The sequence below is a fragment of the Oncorhynchus gorbuscha genome, linkage group LG12 (genome assembly GCF_021184085.1).
Source record: "Oncorhynchus gorbuscha isolate QuinsamMale2020 ecotype Even-year linkage group LG12, OgorEven_v1.0, whole genome shotgun sequence".
NCBI classification, from domain to species: domain Eukaryota; kingdom Metazoa; phylum Chordata; class Actinopteri; order Salmoniformes; family Salmonidae; genus Oncorhynchus; species Oncorhynchus gorbuscha.
In genome coordinates, this window is record NC_060184.1 from 61,111,421 (window position 1) to 61,131,154 (window position 19,734).

Below are 19,734 nucleotides of genomic sequence, written 5' to 3' on the forward strand. Positions count from 1 at the left end.
GCTGTCCTATATATTACTGCATGTGGAATGTGCTCCTTAAACGTTGTGTGGATTCAGACATACACATTAACTGCATCCTGGCTGGTACGCTGATTCCCAGTCTATTGTCCCCCACACTCCAATAGATGTTTATTACTGGCAAATATCTCCAACTTTGTCTGGTCTCCCAGTGGAGAACGTTGAGAAACCATGGTCTGTCTCTTTGGGGAGAGGAAGAAGAGGATGAACCTGTGTCATTGAACACACCAAGACCTTGCCAAATACTGAAGAACATGGCTTTTCTACTTAGGTCCTCGACAGCAGGCCCAAATCTTTACGGTTGGCTACTGTCATATACAGCTAAGAAAGTATTTCTCAACGTGACCAGCTTACTAATAGAGTTGAAGTTGGAAGTTGGCATACACCTTAGCCAAATACATTTAAACTCAAATACATTTCAACTTCCTGACATTTAATCGTAGTCTTAGGTCAGTTAGGATCACCACTTTATTTCAAGAATGTGAAATGTCAGAATAATAGAAGAGGGAATGATTTATTTCAGCTTTTATTTCTTTCTTCACATTACTAGTAGGTCAGAAGTTTACATACACTCAATTAGTATTTGGTAGCATTGCCTTTAAATAGTTTAACTTGGGTCAAACATTTCGGGTAGCCTTCTACATGCTTCCCACAATAAATTGGGTGAATTTTGGCCCATTCCTCCTGACAGAGCAGGTGTAACCGAGTCAGGTTTGTAGGCCTCCTTGCTCGCACACGCTTTTTCAGTTCAGCGCACAAATTTTCTATGGGATTGAGGTTACGGCTTTGTGATGACCACTACCATACCTTGACTTTCTTGTCGTTAAGCCATTTTGCCACAACTTTGGGAGTATGCTTGGGGTCATTGTCCATTTGGAAGACCCATTTGCGACCAAACTAATATCTTGAGATGTTGCTTCAAAATATCCACATAGTTTTCCTACCTCATGATGCCATCTATTTTGGTGTTTATACTTGTGTACTATTGTTTGTACAGATGAACGTGGTATCTTCAGGCATTTGGAAATTGCTCCCAATGATGAACCAGACTTGTGGAAGTCTACAATTTATTTTCTGAGGGCTTGGCTGATCTCTTTTGATTTTCCCATGTCAAGCAAAGAGCCACTGAGTTTGAAGGTAGGCCTTGAAATACATTCACAGGTACACCTCCAATTGACTCACATTATGTCAAATAGCCCACCAGAAGCTTCTAAAGCCATGACATAATTTTCTGGAATTTTCCCAGCTGTTTAAAGGCACAGTCAACTTTGAGTATGTAAACTTCTGACCCACTGGAATTGTGATACAGTGAATTGTCTGTAAACAATTGTTGGAAAAATTACTTGTATCATGCACAAAGTAGATGTCCTAACCGACTTGCCAAAACTATAGTTTGTTAACAAGAAATTTGTGGAGTGGTTGAAAAACCATGTTTAACGACTCCAACCTAAGTGTACGTAAACTTCCAACTTCAACTGTACATTTACACTTCACCGAACACAAATCCCAAATCTCAGGGCTATCCATCTGTCAGTTTCATGTATGATTTGAGACAAAATGCATTTTAATTTTCTACTGTAAAGTGATATTGCTCTAATCACTGTAAAATATATTTGACAAATAAATCCTTGATGGTCACTGTGAGAATGTCTCTCTCTCAATTCAATTCAATTCAAGGGCTTTATCTCTTGGTCATGCTATCTCTCTATCTCCTCTCCCTCACTCTCTATCTATGTCTCCTTCTCTATCTCCCTCTCCCATAAAATTCCACCCAACCTCTCTCTACCAGGGGCTTGGGCTGAGTGCGTAGTCCTGGGATGGGAAAGAAGTGTACCGTTCCTCCCCTCACCTGTGAAATTTCAGAGGGAGCCAGGGTGAAAGGGGGCATTGTTTCCCCCCTAGAGGAATGCCCCGTGTTGTCCTCAAATAAAGGCTTAATTTGCACAGGAATTTGGAAGCTCCTTGAGACTTGAGAACATAGAGGAGATCTTGGATTAATGTCCTCTGGTGGGACTGGTCACTAACTGGTCAGTGGGTTGTGTAACTGTAGATTTATATGCCCTAATTTGCAATGAGATATGAGTATGTGACAGTAAGGAACTTCTGTGATGATGTTATCTGATTAGTTATTTTTCGTCATATTTCAGATTACATTATAATACATTATAACATCCCAGATAGTAACCAACTGTTTGAGAGGCATTTTCAAAACTGTCTCTTGAAGCTTGCCTCTATGAAAGATGAAGTGTGGCACAGGAAACTAGTTTGGCCTGGAATGAATGAGTGACAGAAGTTGACAATTTTGCTTGGCCAAATGCCAACTATACAGGCCCCTGAGAGAGAGAGCCACTGCGGACAATACACTGTGGTACTTAGGACAACTGGGGTAGTTGAGGAAATATATATTAATACTGGATTCATTGTCTTGTCTACAATAGTTTCAGGGGTTGTTGTTCCTCATTACCCAGACCAACTAAGTAATAACATTTACTTTCAGTTGTCTGTGTCTTCTTAGTAGTATCTCTAGACAATCAAAGACAAATAAAACGGTGAGTATACCTACAATACTGTGATGTGCTTTGTGCAATGGGTTTCAAGCGAAAACCTCTATTTTCTCACAGTTCATCAACTTTAGGGACCTGACTATTTTATTGATAATGTTGACCTCTACTGGTGAAAGGAAAGCGATACACTCAAGTAAATAATCCTAGTGATGGACATCCTGCTTAACCAACAGACTTTGAACGCTTGGTAGGCGGTCAAATATGTAAACATCCAATCATCGATCATTTTGGGCGGAAGTGGTTCGCATGCGCTCCTGGCTGCAAGAAAACCTATATTAGCTATCAGGTATGTGGCGAAAACAGTTCTTTAAATTCATAAATGCATTTCATTACAATGAGCTACTCATTGAATGACTTGTTGTAATGTTATAGCAACATGTACGACATTAAATGGTGGAGAATGTGAATTAAACGCTAGTTACAAATATCAGCTTGTCTAGCTGATGCAGGTCCAATATCTATATAGCTAGCTACCTACCTCAGAGTCTGAATTGAGTTAATCGACAAAATGTTAGATCTGTGTCTGGACGCTGTGGGATATTAGCTATCAGAAAGGGATAGCCAAATACATCTTTGATATTTTGGATATCATGCCGGTGTGGGTTTTGTTTGGCAGGCCGGGAGGATTTCAGAGGATGAACTAGCTGGTTTCATTTCGCTGATCAATGTATAGGTAACGTTAACGGGTGGGGATCATTTGTGGAACATTCAAACAGGAATCTGTTGCAAAAACGTCGTAAATAACAAGGCTGCCAACAAACAACGCATACAAAGTTGTATAGCGGCAGAATAAGATACCCGGTAACGTAGGCCGTGGGCTTTTTAATTACGTTTTTCACTCCCAACGTATATTCCGAAAAATGTTTGTCCTCACTCTGGTAGTCTATGGACAAACGTTAAGAATAAGCGACGTTGTTAGTTGATGCCTATTCTGCAGCTAGGTGAATTGGTCATGCTACTTTGTATGCGTTGTTTGTTGGCAACCTTGTACTTTACGAAGTTTTTGGAACAGATTCCCGTTGGAACGTTCCACAAATTATACCCTGCCAAGATAATGTTAACGCTTGAGTAAATGAGGAATACAAGGTCTATTGAAAGCAGGTTCCTCCACACAGGTGTGGTTATTGAGTTGTTTAAAGGAACATTCCATTTAAGATCTATAACTTTAAGAATACATTTGGTATGATGCATTTTGCTACCATGGCTATGCCCCCATCCACAGGTCACTGAATGGTTTGATTAGCATGAAAACGATGTAAACCATATGCCGTGACGATCTCAGTCACCAAATCTCAACCCAAATGAACACTTCTGGGAGATTCTTGAGATGTGCCTGAGATTACCACCATCAACAAAACACCAAATGATGGAATTTCTTGTGGAAGAATAGTGTCGCATCCTGAATAGTGTCGCACATTGAATATTTTCTGGCTCGTGGCCCAACACCATATTAATAACACACTTTATGTTGGAATTTCCTCTATTTTGACAGTTAACTGTACACAACAGCAACTAGCTAGCCAGCACAGGTTGGTCTCTCAATGTAGGTTATTTCCCAGCCTTGTCATTGATTCTTCTTTATCTGCACTCTGATCTGGAACACAGGGTAGGTAAAAGCCCAGTTCCTATAAATCACTACAGATAAAGTAATGGAGACAAAAGGTTCACACCATTGCAGATGCATACTTGCAAGCCACCATATTGCATTCATCCCTCCCTCAACAGTAACATTAAGTCCCGTAGCTCGTTAGCTTTCTTTTTCTATCCCCAGGTAATGTTACCGGGTTAGTCAACATATTCTGATCTGTCTCTGACAGCGCTATGGCGGGTGAGGACGAGGAGTTGGTCCAGTCGAGGAAAAGTAGAACTCTGATCATCCGCCATCTCCCTGCTGACCTGTCCAGGGATGAGAAGCAGGATCTACTCAAGTACTTTGGTGCCGTGGGAGTCAGAGTGTTCTCTGATAAAGGAGTACTGGTAGGTCAGACCATGTAGCCCACTGCCGTATCTTCAGTCTTAGGTGGCTACTGTCTTAAAACAGTAGAGTTTTCACCATCATGACAACAAAACAACATGACATCATAAAACACAATCCAATAGCACATTTAATACATCACTGAAGCTGGAGACTCATATCTCCCTCACTAACACTAACTTTAAGCACCAGCTGTCAGCAGCTCACAGATCACTGCACCCATCCAACTGCCTCATCCCCCATACTGTTATTTATTTGATTTATTTTGCTCCTTTGCACCCCTGTATCTCTACTTGCACACTCATCTTCTGCACATCTATCACTCCAGTGTTTAATTGCTATATTGTAATTATCTCGCCACTATGGCCTATTTATTGCCTTACCTCCCTTACCTCATTTGCACACACTGTATATAGGCCTTTTCTATTGTATTATTGACTGCATGTTTGTTCATCCCATTTGTAACTGTGTTGTTCTTTGTGTCGCACTGCTTTGCTTTATCTTGGCCAGGTCGCAGTTGTAAATGAGAACTTGTTCTCAACTAGCCGACCTGGTTAAATAAAGGTGTTCTCAACTAGTCTACCTGGTTAAATAAAGGTGGAAAAAAATCTTTATTATTATTATTTTTATTTTTTTACAACAATTGTACATTCATTCAAAACCGCTGGGCCTCGATGGACCGACCACCTTCAAGCTAATGAGCACCAATTCTGACTGCAGCATTCTAACAGTGTAATTTATATATTTCATAGCCTATAAGTGCAAAGTGGCCTTGATAAATAGTGAACCTTGGCACAAATGTAATAATTGCATTATAATGAATGTGTCGATATGATGGCAGTCAAAAATAGTCAATTGTCAGCTACGTGCTTGTATTGTGTACATCTTCAGGCAATGGCATCAGTTGGATTTCATTTAGCTGTTATCCCTTGTCCTAGCAGTTGACACAAATTTCGTAACTTTCACTTCCTTGACACACTTTGACATACTTTTGTTTGGTTGTAGTGCATAATATTCTCCGGTTTTCTCTTTGTGTTCCTGTTGTCTTGTCATTCTTCGGCACCGTTGTACGGCTGTGCCGGGGTGCCTTATGTGCAGCGGGAAGGAACTTGCCTCTCACTTTGTTCATGGTGCCGTCCAGACTTGTTTCCTCTGCAAGCAACTTGTTCGCCAATGACAGTGAAGTTAAGAAATTCGCTCACCTGCTGCCCGATGTAGATATTTTCACAGATATTGAAAGCCGTTCGGCATGTACAATTCTGCCTACTAAAACTGTGTAGCCTACTCCAAGTATGGCCAGAGTAGACTGATAAGACTGCTTTTATTTAGTGGACTGAAGTAGGGTACATACAATTTTTAGATTAGAATGGATCAGTACAATAATTGGTGATTACATAATTATGCATCGTTCACTTCCCCTCGCTCATCAACTCACCCATTCTCCCCTTTTCTCCCCATCATACTGGAGAATGCATTTCCACTTCTCCAGAGTCCAATGGCGGCGAGCTTACACTACTCCAGCTGACTGTTGGCATTGCGCATGGTGATCTTAGGCTCCCGACGAACAGTTCTTGTCCTGACGTTGCTTCCAGAGGCAGTTTGGAACTCGGTAGTGAGTGTTGCAACTGAGGACAAACGATTTTTACACACTTCAGCACTTAGTGATCCCGTTCTGTGAGCTTGTGTGGCCTACCACTACGCTGCTGAGCCGTTGTTTCTCCTAGACGTTTCCACTTGACAATAACAGCGCTAACAGTTGACCGGAACAGCTCTAGAAGGGCAGAAATTTGATGAACTGACTTGTTGGAAAGGTGGCATCTTATGATGTGCCACGTTGAAAGTCACTGAGCTCTTCCATAAGGCTATTCTATTGTCAGTGTTTGTCTATGGAGATTGCATGGCGGTGTGCTCGATGTTATACACCTGTTAGCAACGGGTGTGGCTGAAATATCCAAATCCACTAATTTGAAGGAGTGTCCACATACTTTTGTATGTTTCATTTTGGTATAGTTTAGATTCAGTTTTATGGCAATTATTGGTGTGATTATCAGAGAAGGAGAGGCAGTGGGGAAAACAATACAAAACAATGACTTGTCCTCCTCAAACTGGTTCTGGCTCTATTTCTTTTTATGATATTACGATTTTAGCACCAACGGTGTGTTGTTTAGACTTATTTAGGAAAAGTCCAGGGTTGATATTGACTTAAATGGCAGAGTAATAAATAACTACAAAATCATGAACCATCACAATGACTGCTTTAGCGGTTCCCGTGCTAATGCAATTCAATCCTTATACCTCCAGAGACACACAGCCTTTGCAACATTTGCGAGTGAAAAGTCTGCAGCAAAGGTAGGCTAATTATTTCTGCCTTCAGTAGCAGTTCATTATTATATTACATGATGTAAATTAGTGTTCTAGTAAAACCTGTATTCTCTACCCTGTCCTGCAGGCTCTGAGCAGGCTTCACCAGCTACAGATCCTCAACCATACCCTGGTGGTGGAGTTTGCCAAAGACCAGGAACATGTGACAGTGCTGAAAGACCCACCTGTGTCAGACAGGTAATTTACTTCAACTAGGTGAGGCAGTCAAATATGTTCAATTGTAAAGCAAAACTTGTCTAGTGTGTATTAAACCCTTTATTGTTCTCAGTGCAACAGATGGCAAAGATGTGAAGAGGAAAAAGGAAGTGACACCACCGAGTATACCACTAATAGAGACTGGCACTGCACCCAAACTCGGGTAATTGTGTGCGTGCATGTGTGTGTCTTGAGACTGATGCTGTGTGTGTGCTGCCTGGGGCGAGACTGACTAAGACTCGGCCGGAATCTCCAATGAGGAGCTGTCAGCATTCTCATGTCCAATTATAACCCCAGGTCTCAGGTCTGTGGCTGAGCACATCAGCAATGGCAGGTCAGGTCTGTGGCTTGGTGCTCGGCAGTGACATCAGCAGTGGCAGGCCATCTGCCGCTGCCAGTTGGTGGCACCAGGTGGCCTTTGATAAAGACACTCAGGGCTGAGGTATAAGGTGTCATGCCACTATGAGAAGTCACCTATCCTACACATCACACACATTGGAGGTTGATTTGTCTGTCAGTTATTTGAGGGTATGTGCATAATCGTTGTTGGATGAAATGCATGTGTACAGTCATTTTTTGTAATTACTTGGCTTTGAAGCTCCAGTAAGCCTACAGCAAGACTTGCAGCAACTTGTTCTTTAGGGACGGTTTCTCAGTCCTATACTTAGTGTTTTTTAGTCCAGGAATAGGCTTATTCCAGGAAAGTGGCCCATTGAGTTCATGTTCCCTGCACATTCAGTTACAAAGTATACTTTTTGATGCTGGTAATGGCTTTTTAAAATTAAAAGCCTCCCCCTGAGTGTAAATATACTTTGAATTGAATGCCTCTATGGCTGGCCCAGCACAGAACAGGGCCTAGCCTAAGCTCGGACCTTAGTCATTACACAAGAACAGACCTTGAATAGATGCTGAGATGGCATACTGTTCCCAATGTCCCTGAAGAGGAAGTGTGATATTGAGTGTATTTCAGGCGCATGCTGTGCAGGTTGTTAAGGAGAAAGGCAGCCAAAGCCCGCTACTAAACCTCGGTTGCCTGCTTACGTATTTATGCGGCCCCATTATTTAGACATATATTGTTTCTGGTATTATTTTTGCGTGTTGGGAGACCGTACGTTTGTAGGTAGCGCTTGACATGTTTTATGTGCTAATTATTCTCTTTCCTGTTGCTTTTTCTGTCCCGCATTTGCTGCAGGTTGAAATTTCAATCAAATCCCAGTCTGAAATATTTATATCCACCTCCTTCGAATGGGATTCTGACAAACATAACACATGCCCTTCTGAGCGTACCAAACTTTTACGTTCAGGTGAGTACATCCTGCAAAGTGATATTTCCTTCGGTGTTGGTTTATTTCGGAAATCATGCTGTGAAATGTATTTATTCAAATATATATTATTCCTAATATCTCTGCTTTTATTTATTCCACAGTTAGATGTCCTAACTGTGGAAACAATTGTGTTAACAAAATAACATTTATATATTGTTATAAGAGGTCCAAATTGACTTAGAACATTACAAAAAAAATGTATCCCCTGTGTTTTTTTTGACCACATCCAACACACTTTAAAGATCTAACAGAAAACATTTGCCTTGGAAATTACAATTGAGGGTGCGTTGCAAATTTTAAGACTAAGTGGGAGGCATGAGTAAAGGGTTTAACATTTGCCTCCATGCTGCTGGACTGCCCTTCTTACTCTGTGGGAACTATTCACATTTGCAGTAGCTCATAATGGTCTCTTGGTGGCGCGAGTGTGTTGTGGAAGAGCAGGCCATTGTCCTAACAATGCAGGCACTCTCGTCAATCAGTACCTCACCCACTGTATAGTTCCATGGGTAAATGTTGCAAACATATGCTCTCCTTGCAATCTGTGTTGCATATGGAGCTGAGGTCACAATGACAGTGTGTTTGTGTTGCTAGCATAATGTCAAAACCAGTAGATGGTGATAATGCTGATTAGAGGTCGACCGATTATGACTTTTCAATGCCAGTACCGATTATTGGAGGACCCAAAAATGCCGATACCGATTAATCTGACATTTTTTAAAATATATATATGTATGTGTGTATATGTATGTTTGCATATGTAATCATGACAATTACAATAATACTGAATGAACACTTTTATTTTAACTTAATATAATACATAAAGAAAATCAATTTATTCTCAAATAAATAGTGAAACATATTCAATTTAGTTTAAATAATGCAAAAACACAAAAAAAAGTAAAAGTGCAATATCTGTCATGTAAAAAAGCTAACGTTTAAGTTCCTTGCTCAGAACATGAGTCTTCAATATTCCCAGTTAAGACGTTTTAGGTTGTAGTTATTATAGGACTATTTCTCTCTATACCATTTCTATTTCATATACCTTTGACTATTGGATGTTCTTATAGGCACTTTAGTATTGCCAGCCTAATCTCGGGAGTTGATAGGCTTGAAGTCATAAACAGGGCTGTGCTTCAAGCATTGTTAAGAGCTGCTGTTTGAATGAATGCTTGCGAGCCTGCTGCTGCCTTCCACCACTCAGTCAGACTGCTATATCAAATCATATACTTTATTATAGGATAATAAACACACAGGAAAATGAGCCTTTGGTCATTAATATGGTCAAATCCGGAAACTTTCATTTTGAAAACAAAACGCTTATTCTTTCAGTGAAATACAGAACCGTTCTGTATTTTATTGAACAGGTGGCAGCCCTAAGTCTAAATTTTGCTGTTACATTGCACAACCTTCAATGTTATGTCATAATTATGTACAATTCTGGCAAATTAATTAGTCTTTGTTAGGAATAAATGGCCGTTCAACAGTTCAACAAGCCAGGCGGCCCAAACTGCTGCATATACCCTGACTCTGCTTGCACTGAACGCATGAGGAGTGACACCATTTCCCTAGTTAATATTGCCTGCTAACTTGAATTTCTTTTAACTACATATGCAGGTTTAAAGAGTATACGTGTATTGATTTTAAGAAAGGCATTGATGTTCATGTTTAGGTACATTATTGCAACGAATGTGCTTTTTTCGCGAATACGCTTTTGTTAAATCATCACCCGTTTGGCGTAGCTGAAGGAGGCTGCGATTCGAGGATAAATTAACAGGCACTGCATTGATTATATGCAACACAGAACAAACTAGCTAACCTAGTAATATCATCAACCATGTGTAGTTAACTAGTGATTATGTGAAGATTGTTTTTTATAAGGTAAGTTTAATGCTAGCTAGCAACTTACCTTGGCTCCTTGCTGCCACAAGGTTCTTTTGATGCTGCACTCGCGTAACCGGTGGTCAGCCTGCCCACGCAGTCTCCTCGTGGATTGCAATGTAATCGGCCATAATCGGCATTCAAAAAAGGCAGATTACCGATTGTTATGAAAACTTGAAATCGACCCTAATTAACTGGCCATGCCGATTAATCAGTCGACCTCTAGTGCTGATGTCATCCACGTATTCCTATTAAAAACTCCCGTTGGCGCATGAAGCCAGAAGTATTTCAATTTGAATTGTGCCCTATTGGCACCAAAAAATCTCTTAAGGATCATGGTGAGAGTGGCCATAACTAGCAAAGGATCATGGTCGATGTAATTGTTTCATCCTGACAGAGGGTCTACTATAGCCTCCTCGAAGCCTACTCACCCGTGATTAGTTTGTGTCAGCATGTATGACGACAAATGTAGTAGTCAGAATGGATCACTGTTTCATAAAATATTTACATTTGTACTGAACGTTCAAATAATTCACTGTGGGGATTGAACTCTATCATAATAAACAAACTTTAAAATCCAAAACGGCAGCCCAAATTTTTTGGGGGGGGCGATCATAATTTACGCATTTAGCCGCCTAGCAGAGCTTGTGACTTCGCGCTCCAGACCGGACACTGGGGGCCTGGTTGCTAGTGTGTTTGTGATATTAGCACAGTCACGCCAATCCGCCCAGACGTTTTACAATAAATAATTTGATTCAGAGCTTCAGCTAGGTAAGCCTTTAAGAAGTGGAGCATTGTAGTCTGGGTGCTACAGTACAGTGTGTTGTCATCCAACAGGTCCTTCACCTGATGAACAAGATGAACCTACCGTCTCCGTTCGGCCCCATCACAGCAAGACCTCCGATGGTGAGATTACCGGATCACACTCCAACACACAGATTAGTAGATTATATACTAGCTTCATTTCATATTCTAGAACACAGATTAATAATCTATAGATTGTTCAATAGCTAGATTACGGGAACCATACTCCGAAAGACCCAGATTATTGTCACAACTAGACTAGATTGTCCAATACCTGTATATTCTACACTAGTTAGATTTCAAACCCATCTGTGGATGTAGACTAGTGTTACAACTTTGTGTGTGATTGTGTACTGTAGGTCTTGTAAATTCAGGCCTCAATGAATATACTCTCTCTTTCTACCCTTAGTATGAGATGCATCCTGCCCCCCCCTCCACCAATGCCGCCCCCCTATCCTCCCCACTACCCCCCCTTACCAGCAGATGAGATGGACCTCTCCAGCGAGGAGGGGTCTGAGTATGAGAGTGGAGATGACGAGGACAAAGAGAGGTGAGGGACCAATCACACAACTTTATTGGCGATTGATTGAAATTTCAACCAATAAAGTCAGTTTAGAGGCTGCCCCCCGTCAATGCATTTTGGTCTCAAGCCAAATGATTACAAGAGATGAGATTTTGGCGTTTTTGTGTTGTACCTGTGTTTTTTTTTCTTCTCCGCTAGGAATTTGCTCAAGCATATCCAAATGGGTTGTTGCAATGAATGTTGAGTCACATTATTCTGACAATATTTCACAGTATACCACTATTTCCCCTGTGCCATTTCTAGAGCAGTCATCATTTGCACAGTGGCATGAATGTCTAGGCTGCCTTTATTTTCTTTTGTTGATTTCTTCTCCAGGATGATTCGCCTGATGGGTCTGGTCAACCAAGCATGCAAGAGACCTCTGAGAACTAAAGTGTCCTCCAAGAGAAAGAAACCCAAGTTCAAGGACCTTCTCTTTGTCCCCAAGCCTGAATCTCAGAGGTACCCAGCCGCTCATGCACATCAACCCTCTCCCTTTTCTTCTTAATCTATTCTCAACTTTAAAATATGCAGTTTTCTGTTTGAAAGGTACAGGGTTGTCTGTCTGAAGGGCCAGACAACACAACTAGCTGTGAAGGATTTATCCTCCTTCCAGACATTTCTCACTCGTAATAGTCCGCCAATGTGGCTTTGACTGCATATTGGATATCTGCCTGCACCTTGTGTAACCCCAAAACAGATCAGACCACAAACTCAGTTTGAAGAGAGTAGAAATACAACAAATGCACCCTAAAATGTCTACTCAGTGGCCTGGGAAATATCAAGCTGTCCAGAAAAAAAGATAAACTAGCTAGATTCACAGATAAATACAGTTTACTGTGCCCAGTGCCAGACTCTGGTGTTTAGTGGGGTATGTTAGCTTTCTTGTATCAGACCCTGGTGTTTAGTGGGGTATGTTAGCTTTCTTGTATCAGACCCTGGTGTTTAGTGGGGTATGTTAGCTTTCTTGTATCAGACCCTGGTGTTTAGTGGGGTATGTTAGCTTTCTTGTATCAGACCCTGGTGTTTAGTGGGGTATGTTAGCTTTCTTGTATCAGACCCTGGTGTTTAGTGGGGTATGTTAGCTTTCTTGTATCAGACCCTGGTGTTTAGTGGGGTATGTTAGCTTTCTTGTATCCCTGGTGTTTAGACCTTGTATCAGACCCTGGTGTTTAGTGGGGTATGTTAGCTTTCTTGTATCAGACCCTGGTGTTTAGTGTGTATTTTAGCTTTCTTGTGGTCTCAGTGCTCCAGGGCCCATCTTGCAGCCATCAGATGTGTTTGAGCAGCCCCAACCCTGCGGACAGAAGAAGATTGAGTTCCACATTTCAGCAGACGTGTCAGCCATACTGGAAGGAGGAGGAGGCAACTCCACCCAGCCACAGGAGCCCACTGAGGAGGCTGAAGGTAGGGCCATCAACTCGGACTCGCCACAGGGCCAGGCTGCACAGCTCTGGGAAACACACCGACTACCTACAGTTTCAGTGGTCTAAGGTTACATCCAAAATGGCACCCTATTTCCTATATAGTACACTACATTTGGCTTTGGTCAAAAGGAGTGCACTATATAGGGAATAGGGTGCCATTTCAAAATGAAGTCATTTACAGTACCAGTCAAAAATTGGGACACCTACTCACGAGTTTTTCTATATTCTTTATTGTAGAATAATAGTAGTAAATGTAGCCACCCTTTGCCTTGATGACAGCTTTGAACACTCTTAGCATTCTCTCAACCAGCTTCATGAGGTATTCATTTAAATTAACGGGTGTGCCTTGTTAAAAGTTCATTTGCACATCATTTAGCAGACACTCTTATCCAGAGCGACTTACAGGAGCAATTAGGGTTAAGTGTCTTGCTCAAGGGCACATTGACAGATTCTTCATCTAGTCAGCTCGGGGATTGGAACCAGCAACCTTTCGGTTACTGCCCCAATGCTCTTAACCGTTAGGCTACCTGCTACCCCTAGATGAAGCTTCTATTCCTTGAGACTGGAAGAACAGTTCCAAGGGGGAATTTAACATGTCAACTTAAAAAATTGAGAAGATAATATTATAGGCCACACAAAGGTTATAATACAGCTTTAGCATATTTTAGCACATTTTGAATGGTAATAATGAGTACTCATAGAATTATGTAAAATGAATTTTAATTGGAACATCTGTGATTCCATGTTTACAATACATGGATTAATTTCAATCAGTTGCCGCACCCCTAGAGGAATCACAGGATATGCTGTATTGTATTTCAAGGCTTCTATAGAATGCGCTATAGAATTATCAAAGCAGGAAGGTGTTTCACTATCAGGATTAAAGAAATGTCATCTTTTGGCACTGTTGTCATCACCTGCCACCCTGACTGGCTGTCTCAGCTTGTCTTATCTTCCGTCTCTTATAAGCCACCCTCTTCCCATGAATCCACTCTCGTCCCAACTCCCGAGAAATAAAACGTATCTAAAAAAATCCAGGGCAAAAGATTGTCTAACGCATAGAAGACAAACTGTGGCAGGTTGGTTTTTGGATTAGTCTTGTTTTGGGGCACTGATAAACAACCCGTTTTAAATTATGTGAAGGGGGTTGGGGTGTGATGAGGAGGATCATTTGAAAAAAGGATCTAGTTCTCTACTGAGAACGTATCAGAACAGCGCTGGCGTTCCGTGGTGGTGGGCGAGCACGCGGAAGCTGGATGTGTGTGACAAGTTTCCAGAGGATTTGTATAAGCTCGCTGCTCTTCATCATTTTGTGTGTGTGTGCGTGCGCACCTCCGAGTTAACCTCCAGGCTACAGTTCCAAAATACTTTTTTCCTCAAGTGAAAGTTCCATGGAGCAGTGCCTGCTGAATGCTTTGTTTTAAAACTGTCTGCATAACAGTAGCAGTCAACCAATGCTTTAACAAACGTATCATTTATTGCAGCTTGTCCACTCATTCAGCCTAAACACATAAGGTTTCCAATGTGTTTATTACATAAGCCAAATTTAACATGACATTTGAGACTAATAATCCCCTATTTGTCCCAGTAGCAGCTGAGGAGATGCAGGCCACCACCACTACAGAGGAGGATCCAGGGGAGGGCTTTGGGAAGATCTACCCTGCCGCCCAGGCCTCCCAACTGGAGGAGGACAGTGATGAGGACGAGGATGTCCCCTCTGATGTCATCTCCAGGAAGGAACTGGATAAGGGACGGCTGTCCAGAGACGGTACACTTACCTACCAGATCACTAGTCTGTTACTACAGCATTTGATCAACAGACCGAGACGGTACACTTCTCACTTTACCCAGACCACTACACCACTCTAAGCATTTCAAAGTTTGAGAGAAATGCGTAGTGTCTGGATTTGTAACTGTTGTGAAGCGTTGTTGGCAATGGGTCTGCCAGGCTGGCTGTTTGGTTCCAGCTCACTTGTTTATAAAGATCAAATGGAAAAGAAAATGGGGGTGTTGAGATCAAACATGCCTTTTTAATGTAGCAATGTGTTCTGACTGTAGGGAGTGACTCAATGTTTGGCCTTGAATTGAAATAAGGTTTGAATTGCCATCAGATTGGCAGAGGCACCCCCGTGGTCTTCTGTAGCTGTGTTTATTGAAGTAGGACTGGGGTTGACTGGGTTCTTCTCTTACCTCTTTTAAACCAGAGATAAAAAGGATGTCCGTGTATAAAAATTATGAACCTGGAGAGCCGACCAGCAGACTTTACGTGAAGAATATCGCCAAGTCAGTAGAAGAGAAAGTAGGTACCTTTATACTATAGAGTTGACAAACTTTCAATATGTATGTTTAGTTTACACACATTTGCTTCTCGTCTTCTGCTTCTACCGTCTAATTGCATCAAATCATGTACAATGTGGTGATAAGATGACTATGTTGATGGTAGCTGTTTGTTCTCTGTATTGCAGGATCTGAAATACATCTATGGGCGATACATCGACGTTTCATCTGAGGCAGAGAGAAATATGTATGTATGAAGACATTTCTTGCAGTGTACGGCGCTTCAAATATTTAGGATATCTTCATGAGAATGATCTGCGTCACTTCTCTCCCCCAGGTTTGACATAGGGAATGTGTAGACTAGGTATCAGTGACAATAACCTCTCCCTTGTCTCTGCCTAAGGTTTGACATAGTGCTGATGAAGGAGGGTCGTATGAAGGGCCAGGCATTCGTTGGTCTCCCAAGTGAGAGGAGTGCAGAGAAGGCCCTGAGAGACACCAACGGTTACGTCCTCTATGACAAGCCCCTCGTCGTTGTATCCTTTACTTCTAATCACTTATAAAACAGACAAATATATACTTTCAACAATCATTAAGAATATACTTGTTTAATTCGTTTAAAAAATGTAATCATAACAGTTTTAACAGTTATAAAGCTAGGTTGGTTTTGAAATTCTTCAGAGATGCATATTACGCTTAGTGGATCAGTTTGTGTGATGCTTCCTGTACAATATTTGAACTCTTTCAGACCTTAACTCAGGCCTTCCAGTCGTTTGCCAGGTCTGCCAGACCTAAAGCGGACACCCCAGACCCCAAGAAAGGACCCAAACGAACCCGATGAACAGGTGAGAAGGGTTCTTCTGCTCCTCTAGGTCCAAATTATGTTGTCTCACTGACTTTTGAAAAAGAGAAATGGAACTCTTGAAATATAACTCCTGTGTTGATTCAAAGATAGCTTGAACTTCTCAGATTAGGCCTATTTATTTGTGAAATTATAATAGTTCTGTATCTAAAACATGATCCCTATATTTATCTAAAACTATCTGTATCTTTAAATTTTTTGTTGAAGATATTGATGTCAAGTTGAAGTTACATGGTGATAGTGTGGCCCAGCAGTCAGTACCATTCGTATCCTTCTGATTCTGTCATATCCTTTCCAAAGCACATCATACCATCACAATACCTGTGTTTTCCTCCTTTTGGTACACATTAGACCCATAGACAACCATGCCGTTCGGAAATGATCTTGTAGTTAAAATGCCAAACATTAAGCATAGCTCTGATAAGAGCGTCTGCTAAATGACTTAAATGTAAATATCCAGTGAAATCAAGTAGTTTTATAATGATAGGTTACAACCTAACTGCCTAACATACATTTTTTTAAAGAAATCACAGTATACAGGCTTATGGGTTTTTCTTTTCTGATGAGGGACATGATACACACCTGTTTGTATCCTTCCAACACTGATTCTTGCATCAATTGTAGCGCCTGGAGTCAGTGTTATTTACCTGAAATGTTCTTCTCCCCTGATAATAAAAAAAATATATATATATATGTTGCTGTGAGATGTAGTGTTTTTAATCTGTGTGAATTCAATATTTGACGTCTCCCCTGTTTGGTTCTGAACTACAGGTGATGGAATCCTCTGCAAACTGAAGACAACACGTTAGGAATATAATTTCTTCAGTTTTATTTTATTTTAAATAAAATATTTTTTATATATGTATTGTCTGTCTATAAATGCCTTCTAGTCCACTGTAAGGTCTTGTTTTTTTTTGGTACATGTTACATAATCACACAATGTCAAAGTTGCCTAATTAGAAAATAGAGATATGAATTTACACAATTTTGTATCATTGGTGAACTATCTGTAGGGTCACAGGAATTTTTTTACCTCAGAGAAAGTGAGAACTGAACAGGAGAGAGAGAGTAGGTAAATATAGACAGTGAAAGCAATTTGAAATCTGAATTGGCTGTGAGCTGCAGCAACAGATGGTGGTGTCAACGCTGTAGACTAAAGTAACACACTCCTGACGAGACGAGATAAACAAACAAGCAAACAAACACGGACTGTGAAAGATGCTGGTGGGCAGAGACTGAGTCCGTCAACGTGGCTGTACCCTGCTGGCTGTACTCTGGATTCATGATGATTGCTAGATTATATTGGGGATGGAGCAAAGTGCACACTGGAGGAAGGTGAGCATTGCAATTAAAACAGACATGGTTTATTATTAAAATCAGGTTTCTTGTATTGTCAGTTCCATGCACCGAGGTAAAGAACTGACAATTTTGGTATTCAACGGATATTCGCTCTTTCAAACTTCAATAGCTTTCAAACCACTTGAGCCACAGACTAAGTGTCATGATTTTGGAAAAATTGCGCACAACATTGCACAGGTCTTATTTTCACGATTTAGACATTCATTTGCTTTCCAAAGCTAATAAACATGTGGAAATGTGAGCAGCGTCTTGTATTCCTAGTTGAATTAGTTAGGGCACGTGAACAAACTTTTTTTTACATTTAAATTTCAATAGCTCCAAGGTCGTGTGACTTCAAACAAGGTTCAGAATGTCCACTCAGTGGGTCTACACATTGCACTCTGATGTTTGTCTACTCATCTCATGCTATTAGACTTAAATCTGTAAGCTTTGCAGGCCTTCATTTTACATGGGTGTTTAAAAAAAACTTTTAAGTCAACAAATTTTCCATCCTCACAATAACTATCTTTCACATGGACACTAAAAACATACGCAAATGGCTGTGGAATGGATCAAGGACAGGAGAGTTGTTCAGAGGTGCTTAAAGGAAGGCGCACAGGTAGGCCTCATGAAAAACACTTTCATATGCTCCTTTTAATCACAGTAATAGGCAGTGATTTGTCAGTCAATGTGAAATAAATAACCTTTTTATAGCATCACTTTCATATACTGTACATTAAGACAAATCCTTCTACATGAGTATTAGAACACAATTTACATGACTTGATATTTGAGTGCATTCACAAGCCACCCGCAGGCAACTTACAAAATGCAATATTGCATTTGAGGGTTCGTTTTTCTGATGGAAATAGTTATTTGATGCATGGCCTACTATTTCTAACTGGGAAAATAAATTCCTACTTCTTTTGTGAGTAAAACCCTTTTTCCAAAATTGATTTAGGTACATTTTTGTGAAGAGGTATGAGGGTTGTGATATGGGTCATTTAATAGTAAAAATCATTTAAGGGATCAATACATTTCTATATTGCTTCCCCAGTATCTGCATGAACCATCAGGCCAAGTGTTTTTGGTTGACCCTGCTGGACAGAAAGAGAAGGAGGAATCGGAACACGCTGCATTCAAATTCAGGTCTTAGTTATTCCATTGTACTGGATCTAATACATATTTGCATTTACATTCATAAGTGTAATACTTTTTTATGACATACTGTGAAAAACTATTGGCTGTTGGCTCTGTCACTTTCAGACACGCATAGAGCAGACTTGAACCACAGGGGTTCTCTGTAAAGAGAGAGTAATCCAAAAGGCACAGACACCCCTTGATTTTCAATTAGCTCAGTTGATCTGTATGTATTCTCTCCTGATTGGCTCTGTGATGCACAGTCTGGCAGTCTGACTAAAGTGCCAGAGGTATGAGGAGAGACATCCTCCTTTGTATTTATGGGAGAAGAAAATATTTCCTAACAGTTTGGAATCTATTATTGGACAGTTAGAAGACAAAATGCATCAATGCAAAATAATATGTATTACTAATTACTGTCCATGAGTAACCTCAACCTTGTGGGTCTATGGGTCTTTGGGCCAATAAAGTGCCAACTCAATTCTACCACTGACTAGTCTCTCATGCCCCTATGAACGGGGACTCAGGGCAATAGTTTTTTAATCTAAACCAGATCTTTTTTACTACACTAACCCCTAATTGGGGCTCTTTTCTTGACACATAGTAGCAGTTTACCAGATAAGTCAAGAAGAACAAAAAGTAGATTGTTGTAAGGGTGTATTACCTCCTGTGTTGGCCCCATTGTCAGATCCATTCTGGATTCTGAGTGGTAAAATCAGAGCTGAAAAATGACTTTATGTATGTGAATACATTTTCTGCCAAGACACAACTGCCAAAGGGGGTGGAGTTGCAATCTACTGCAGAAACAGCCTGCAGAGTTCTGTCATGCTATCCAAGTCTGTGCCCAAACAGTTAGAGCTTCTAATTTTAAAAATCCACCTTTCCAGAAATAAGTCTCTGTTGCCGCTTGTTACAGACCCTCCTCAGCCCCCAGCTGCGCCCTGGACACCATATGTGAATTAATTGCCCCCGATTTATCTTCAGAGT

The 19,734-nt window shown here is 40.8% G+C and overlaps 1 protein-coding gene across 1 annotated transcript; it reads left to right on the forward strand.

The window, feature by feature from the left end:
* Positions 1-3,116: 3,116 nt before the first annotated feature.
* Positions 3,117-17,166, forward strand: rnpc3 (RNA-binding region (RNP1, RRM) containing 3). The gene is given in 17 exon segments (XM_046292519.1): positions 3,117-3,255; positions 4,400-4,559; positions 6,859-6,906; positions 7,007-7,116; positions 7,208-7,297; positions 8,327-8,438; positions 11,175-11,243; positions 11,551-11,567; positions 11,569-11,691; positions 12,040-12,165; positions 12,950-13,110; positions 14,719-14,898; positions 15,335-15,429; positions 15,596-15,654; positions 15,811-15,943; positions 16,177-16,252; positions 17,041-17,166. Coding segments are annotated over 16 exon segments (1,563 nt in total). The 5' UTR covers positions 3,117-3,247; the 3' UTR covers positions 16,249-16,252; positions 17,041-17,166.
* Positions 17,167-19,734: the final 2,568 nt, after the last annotated feature.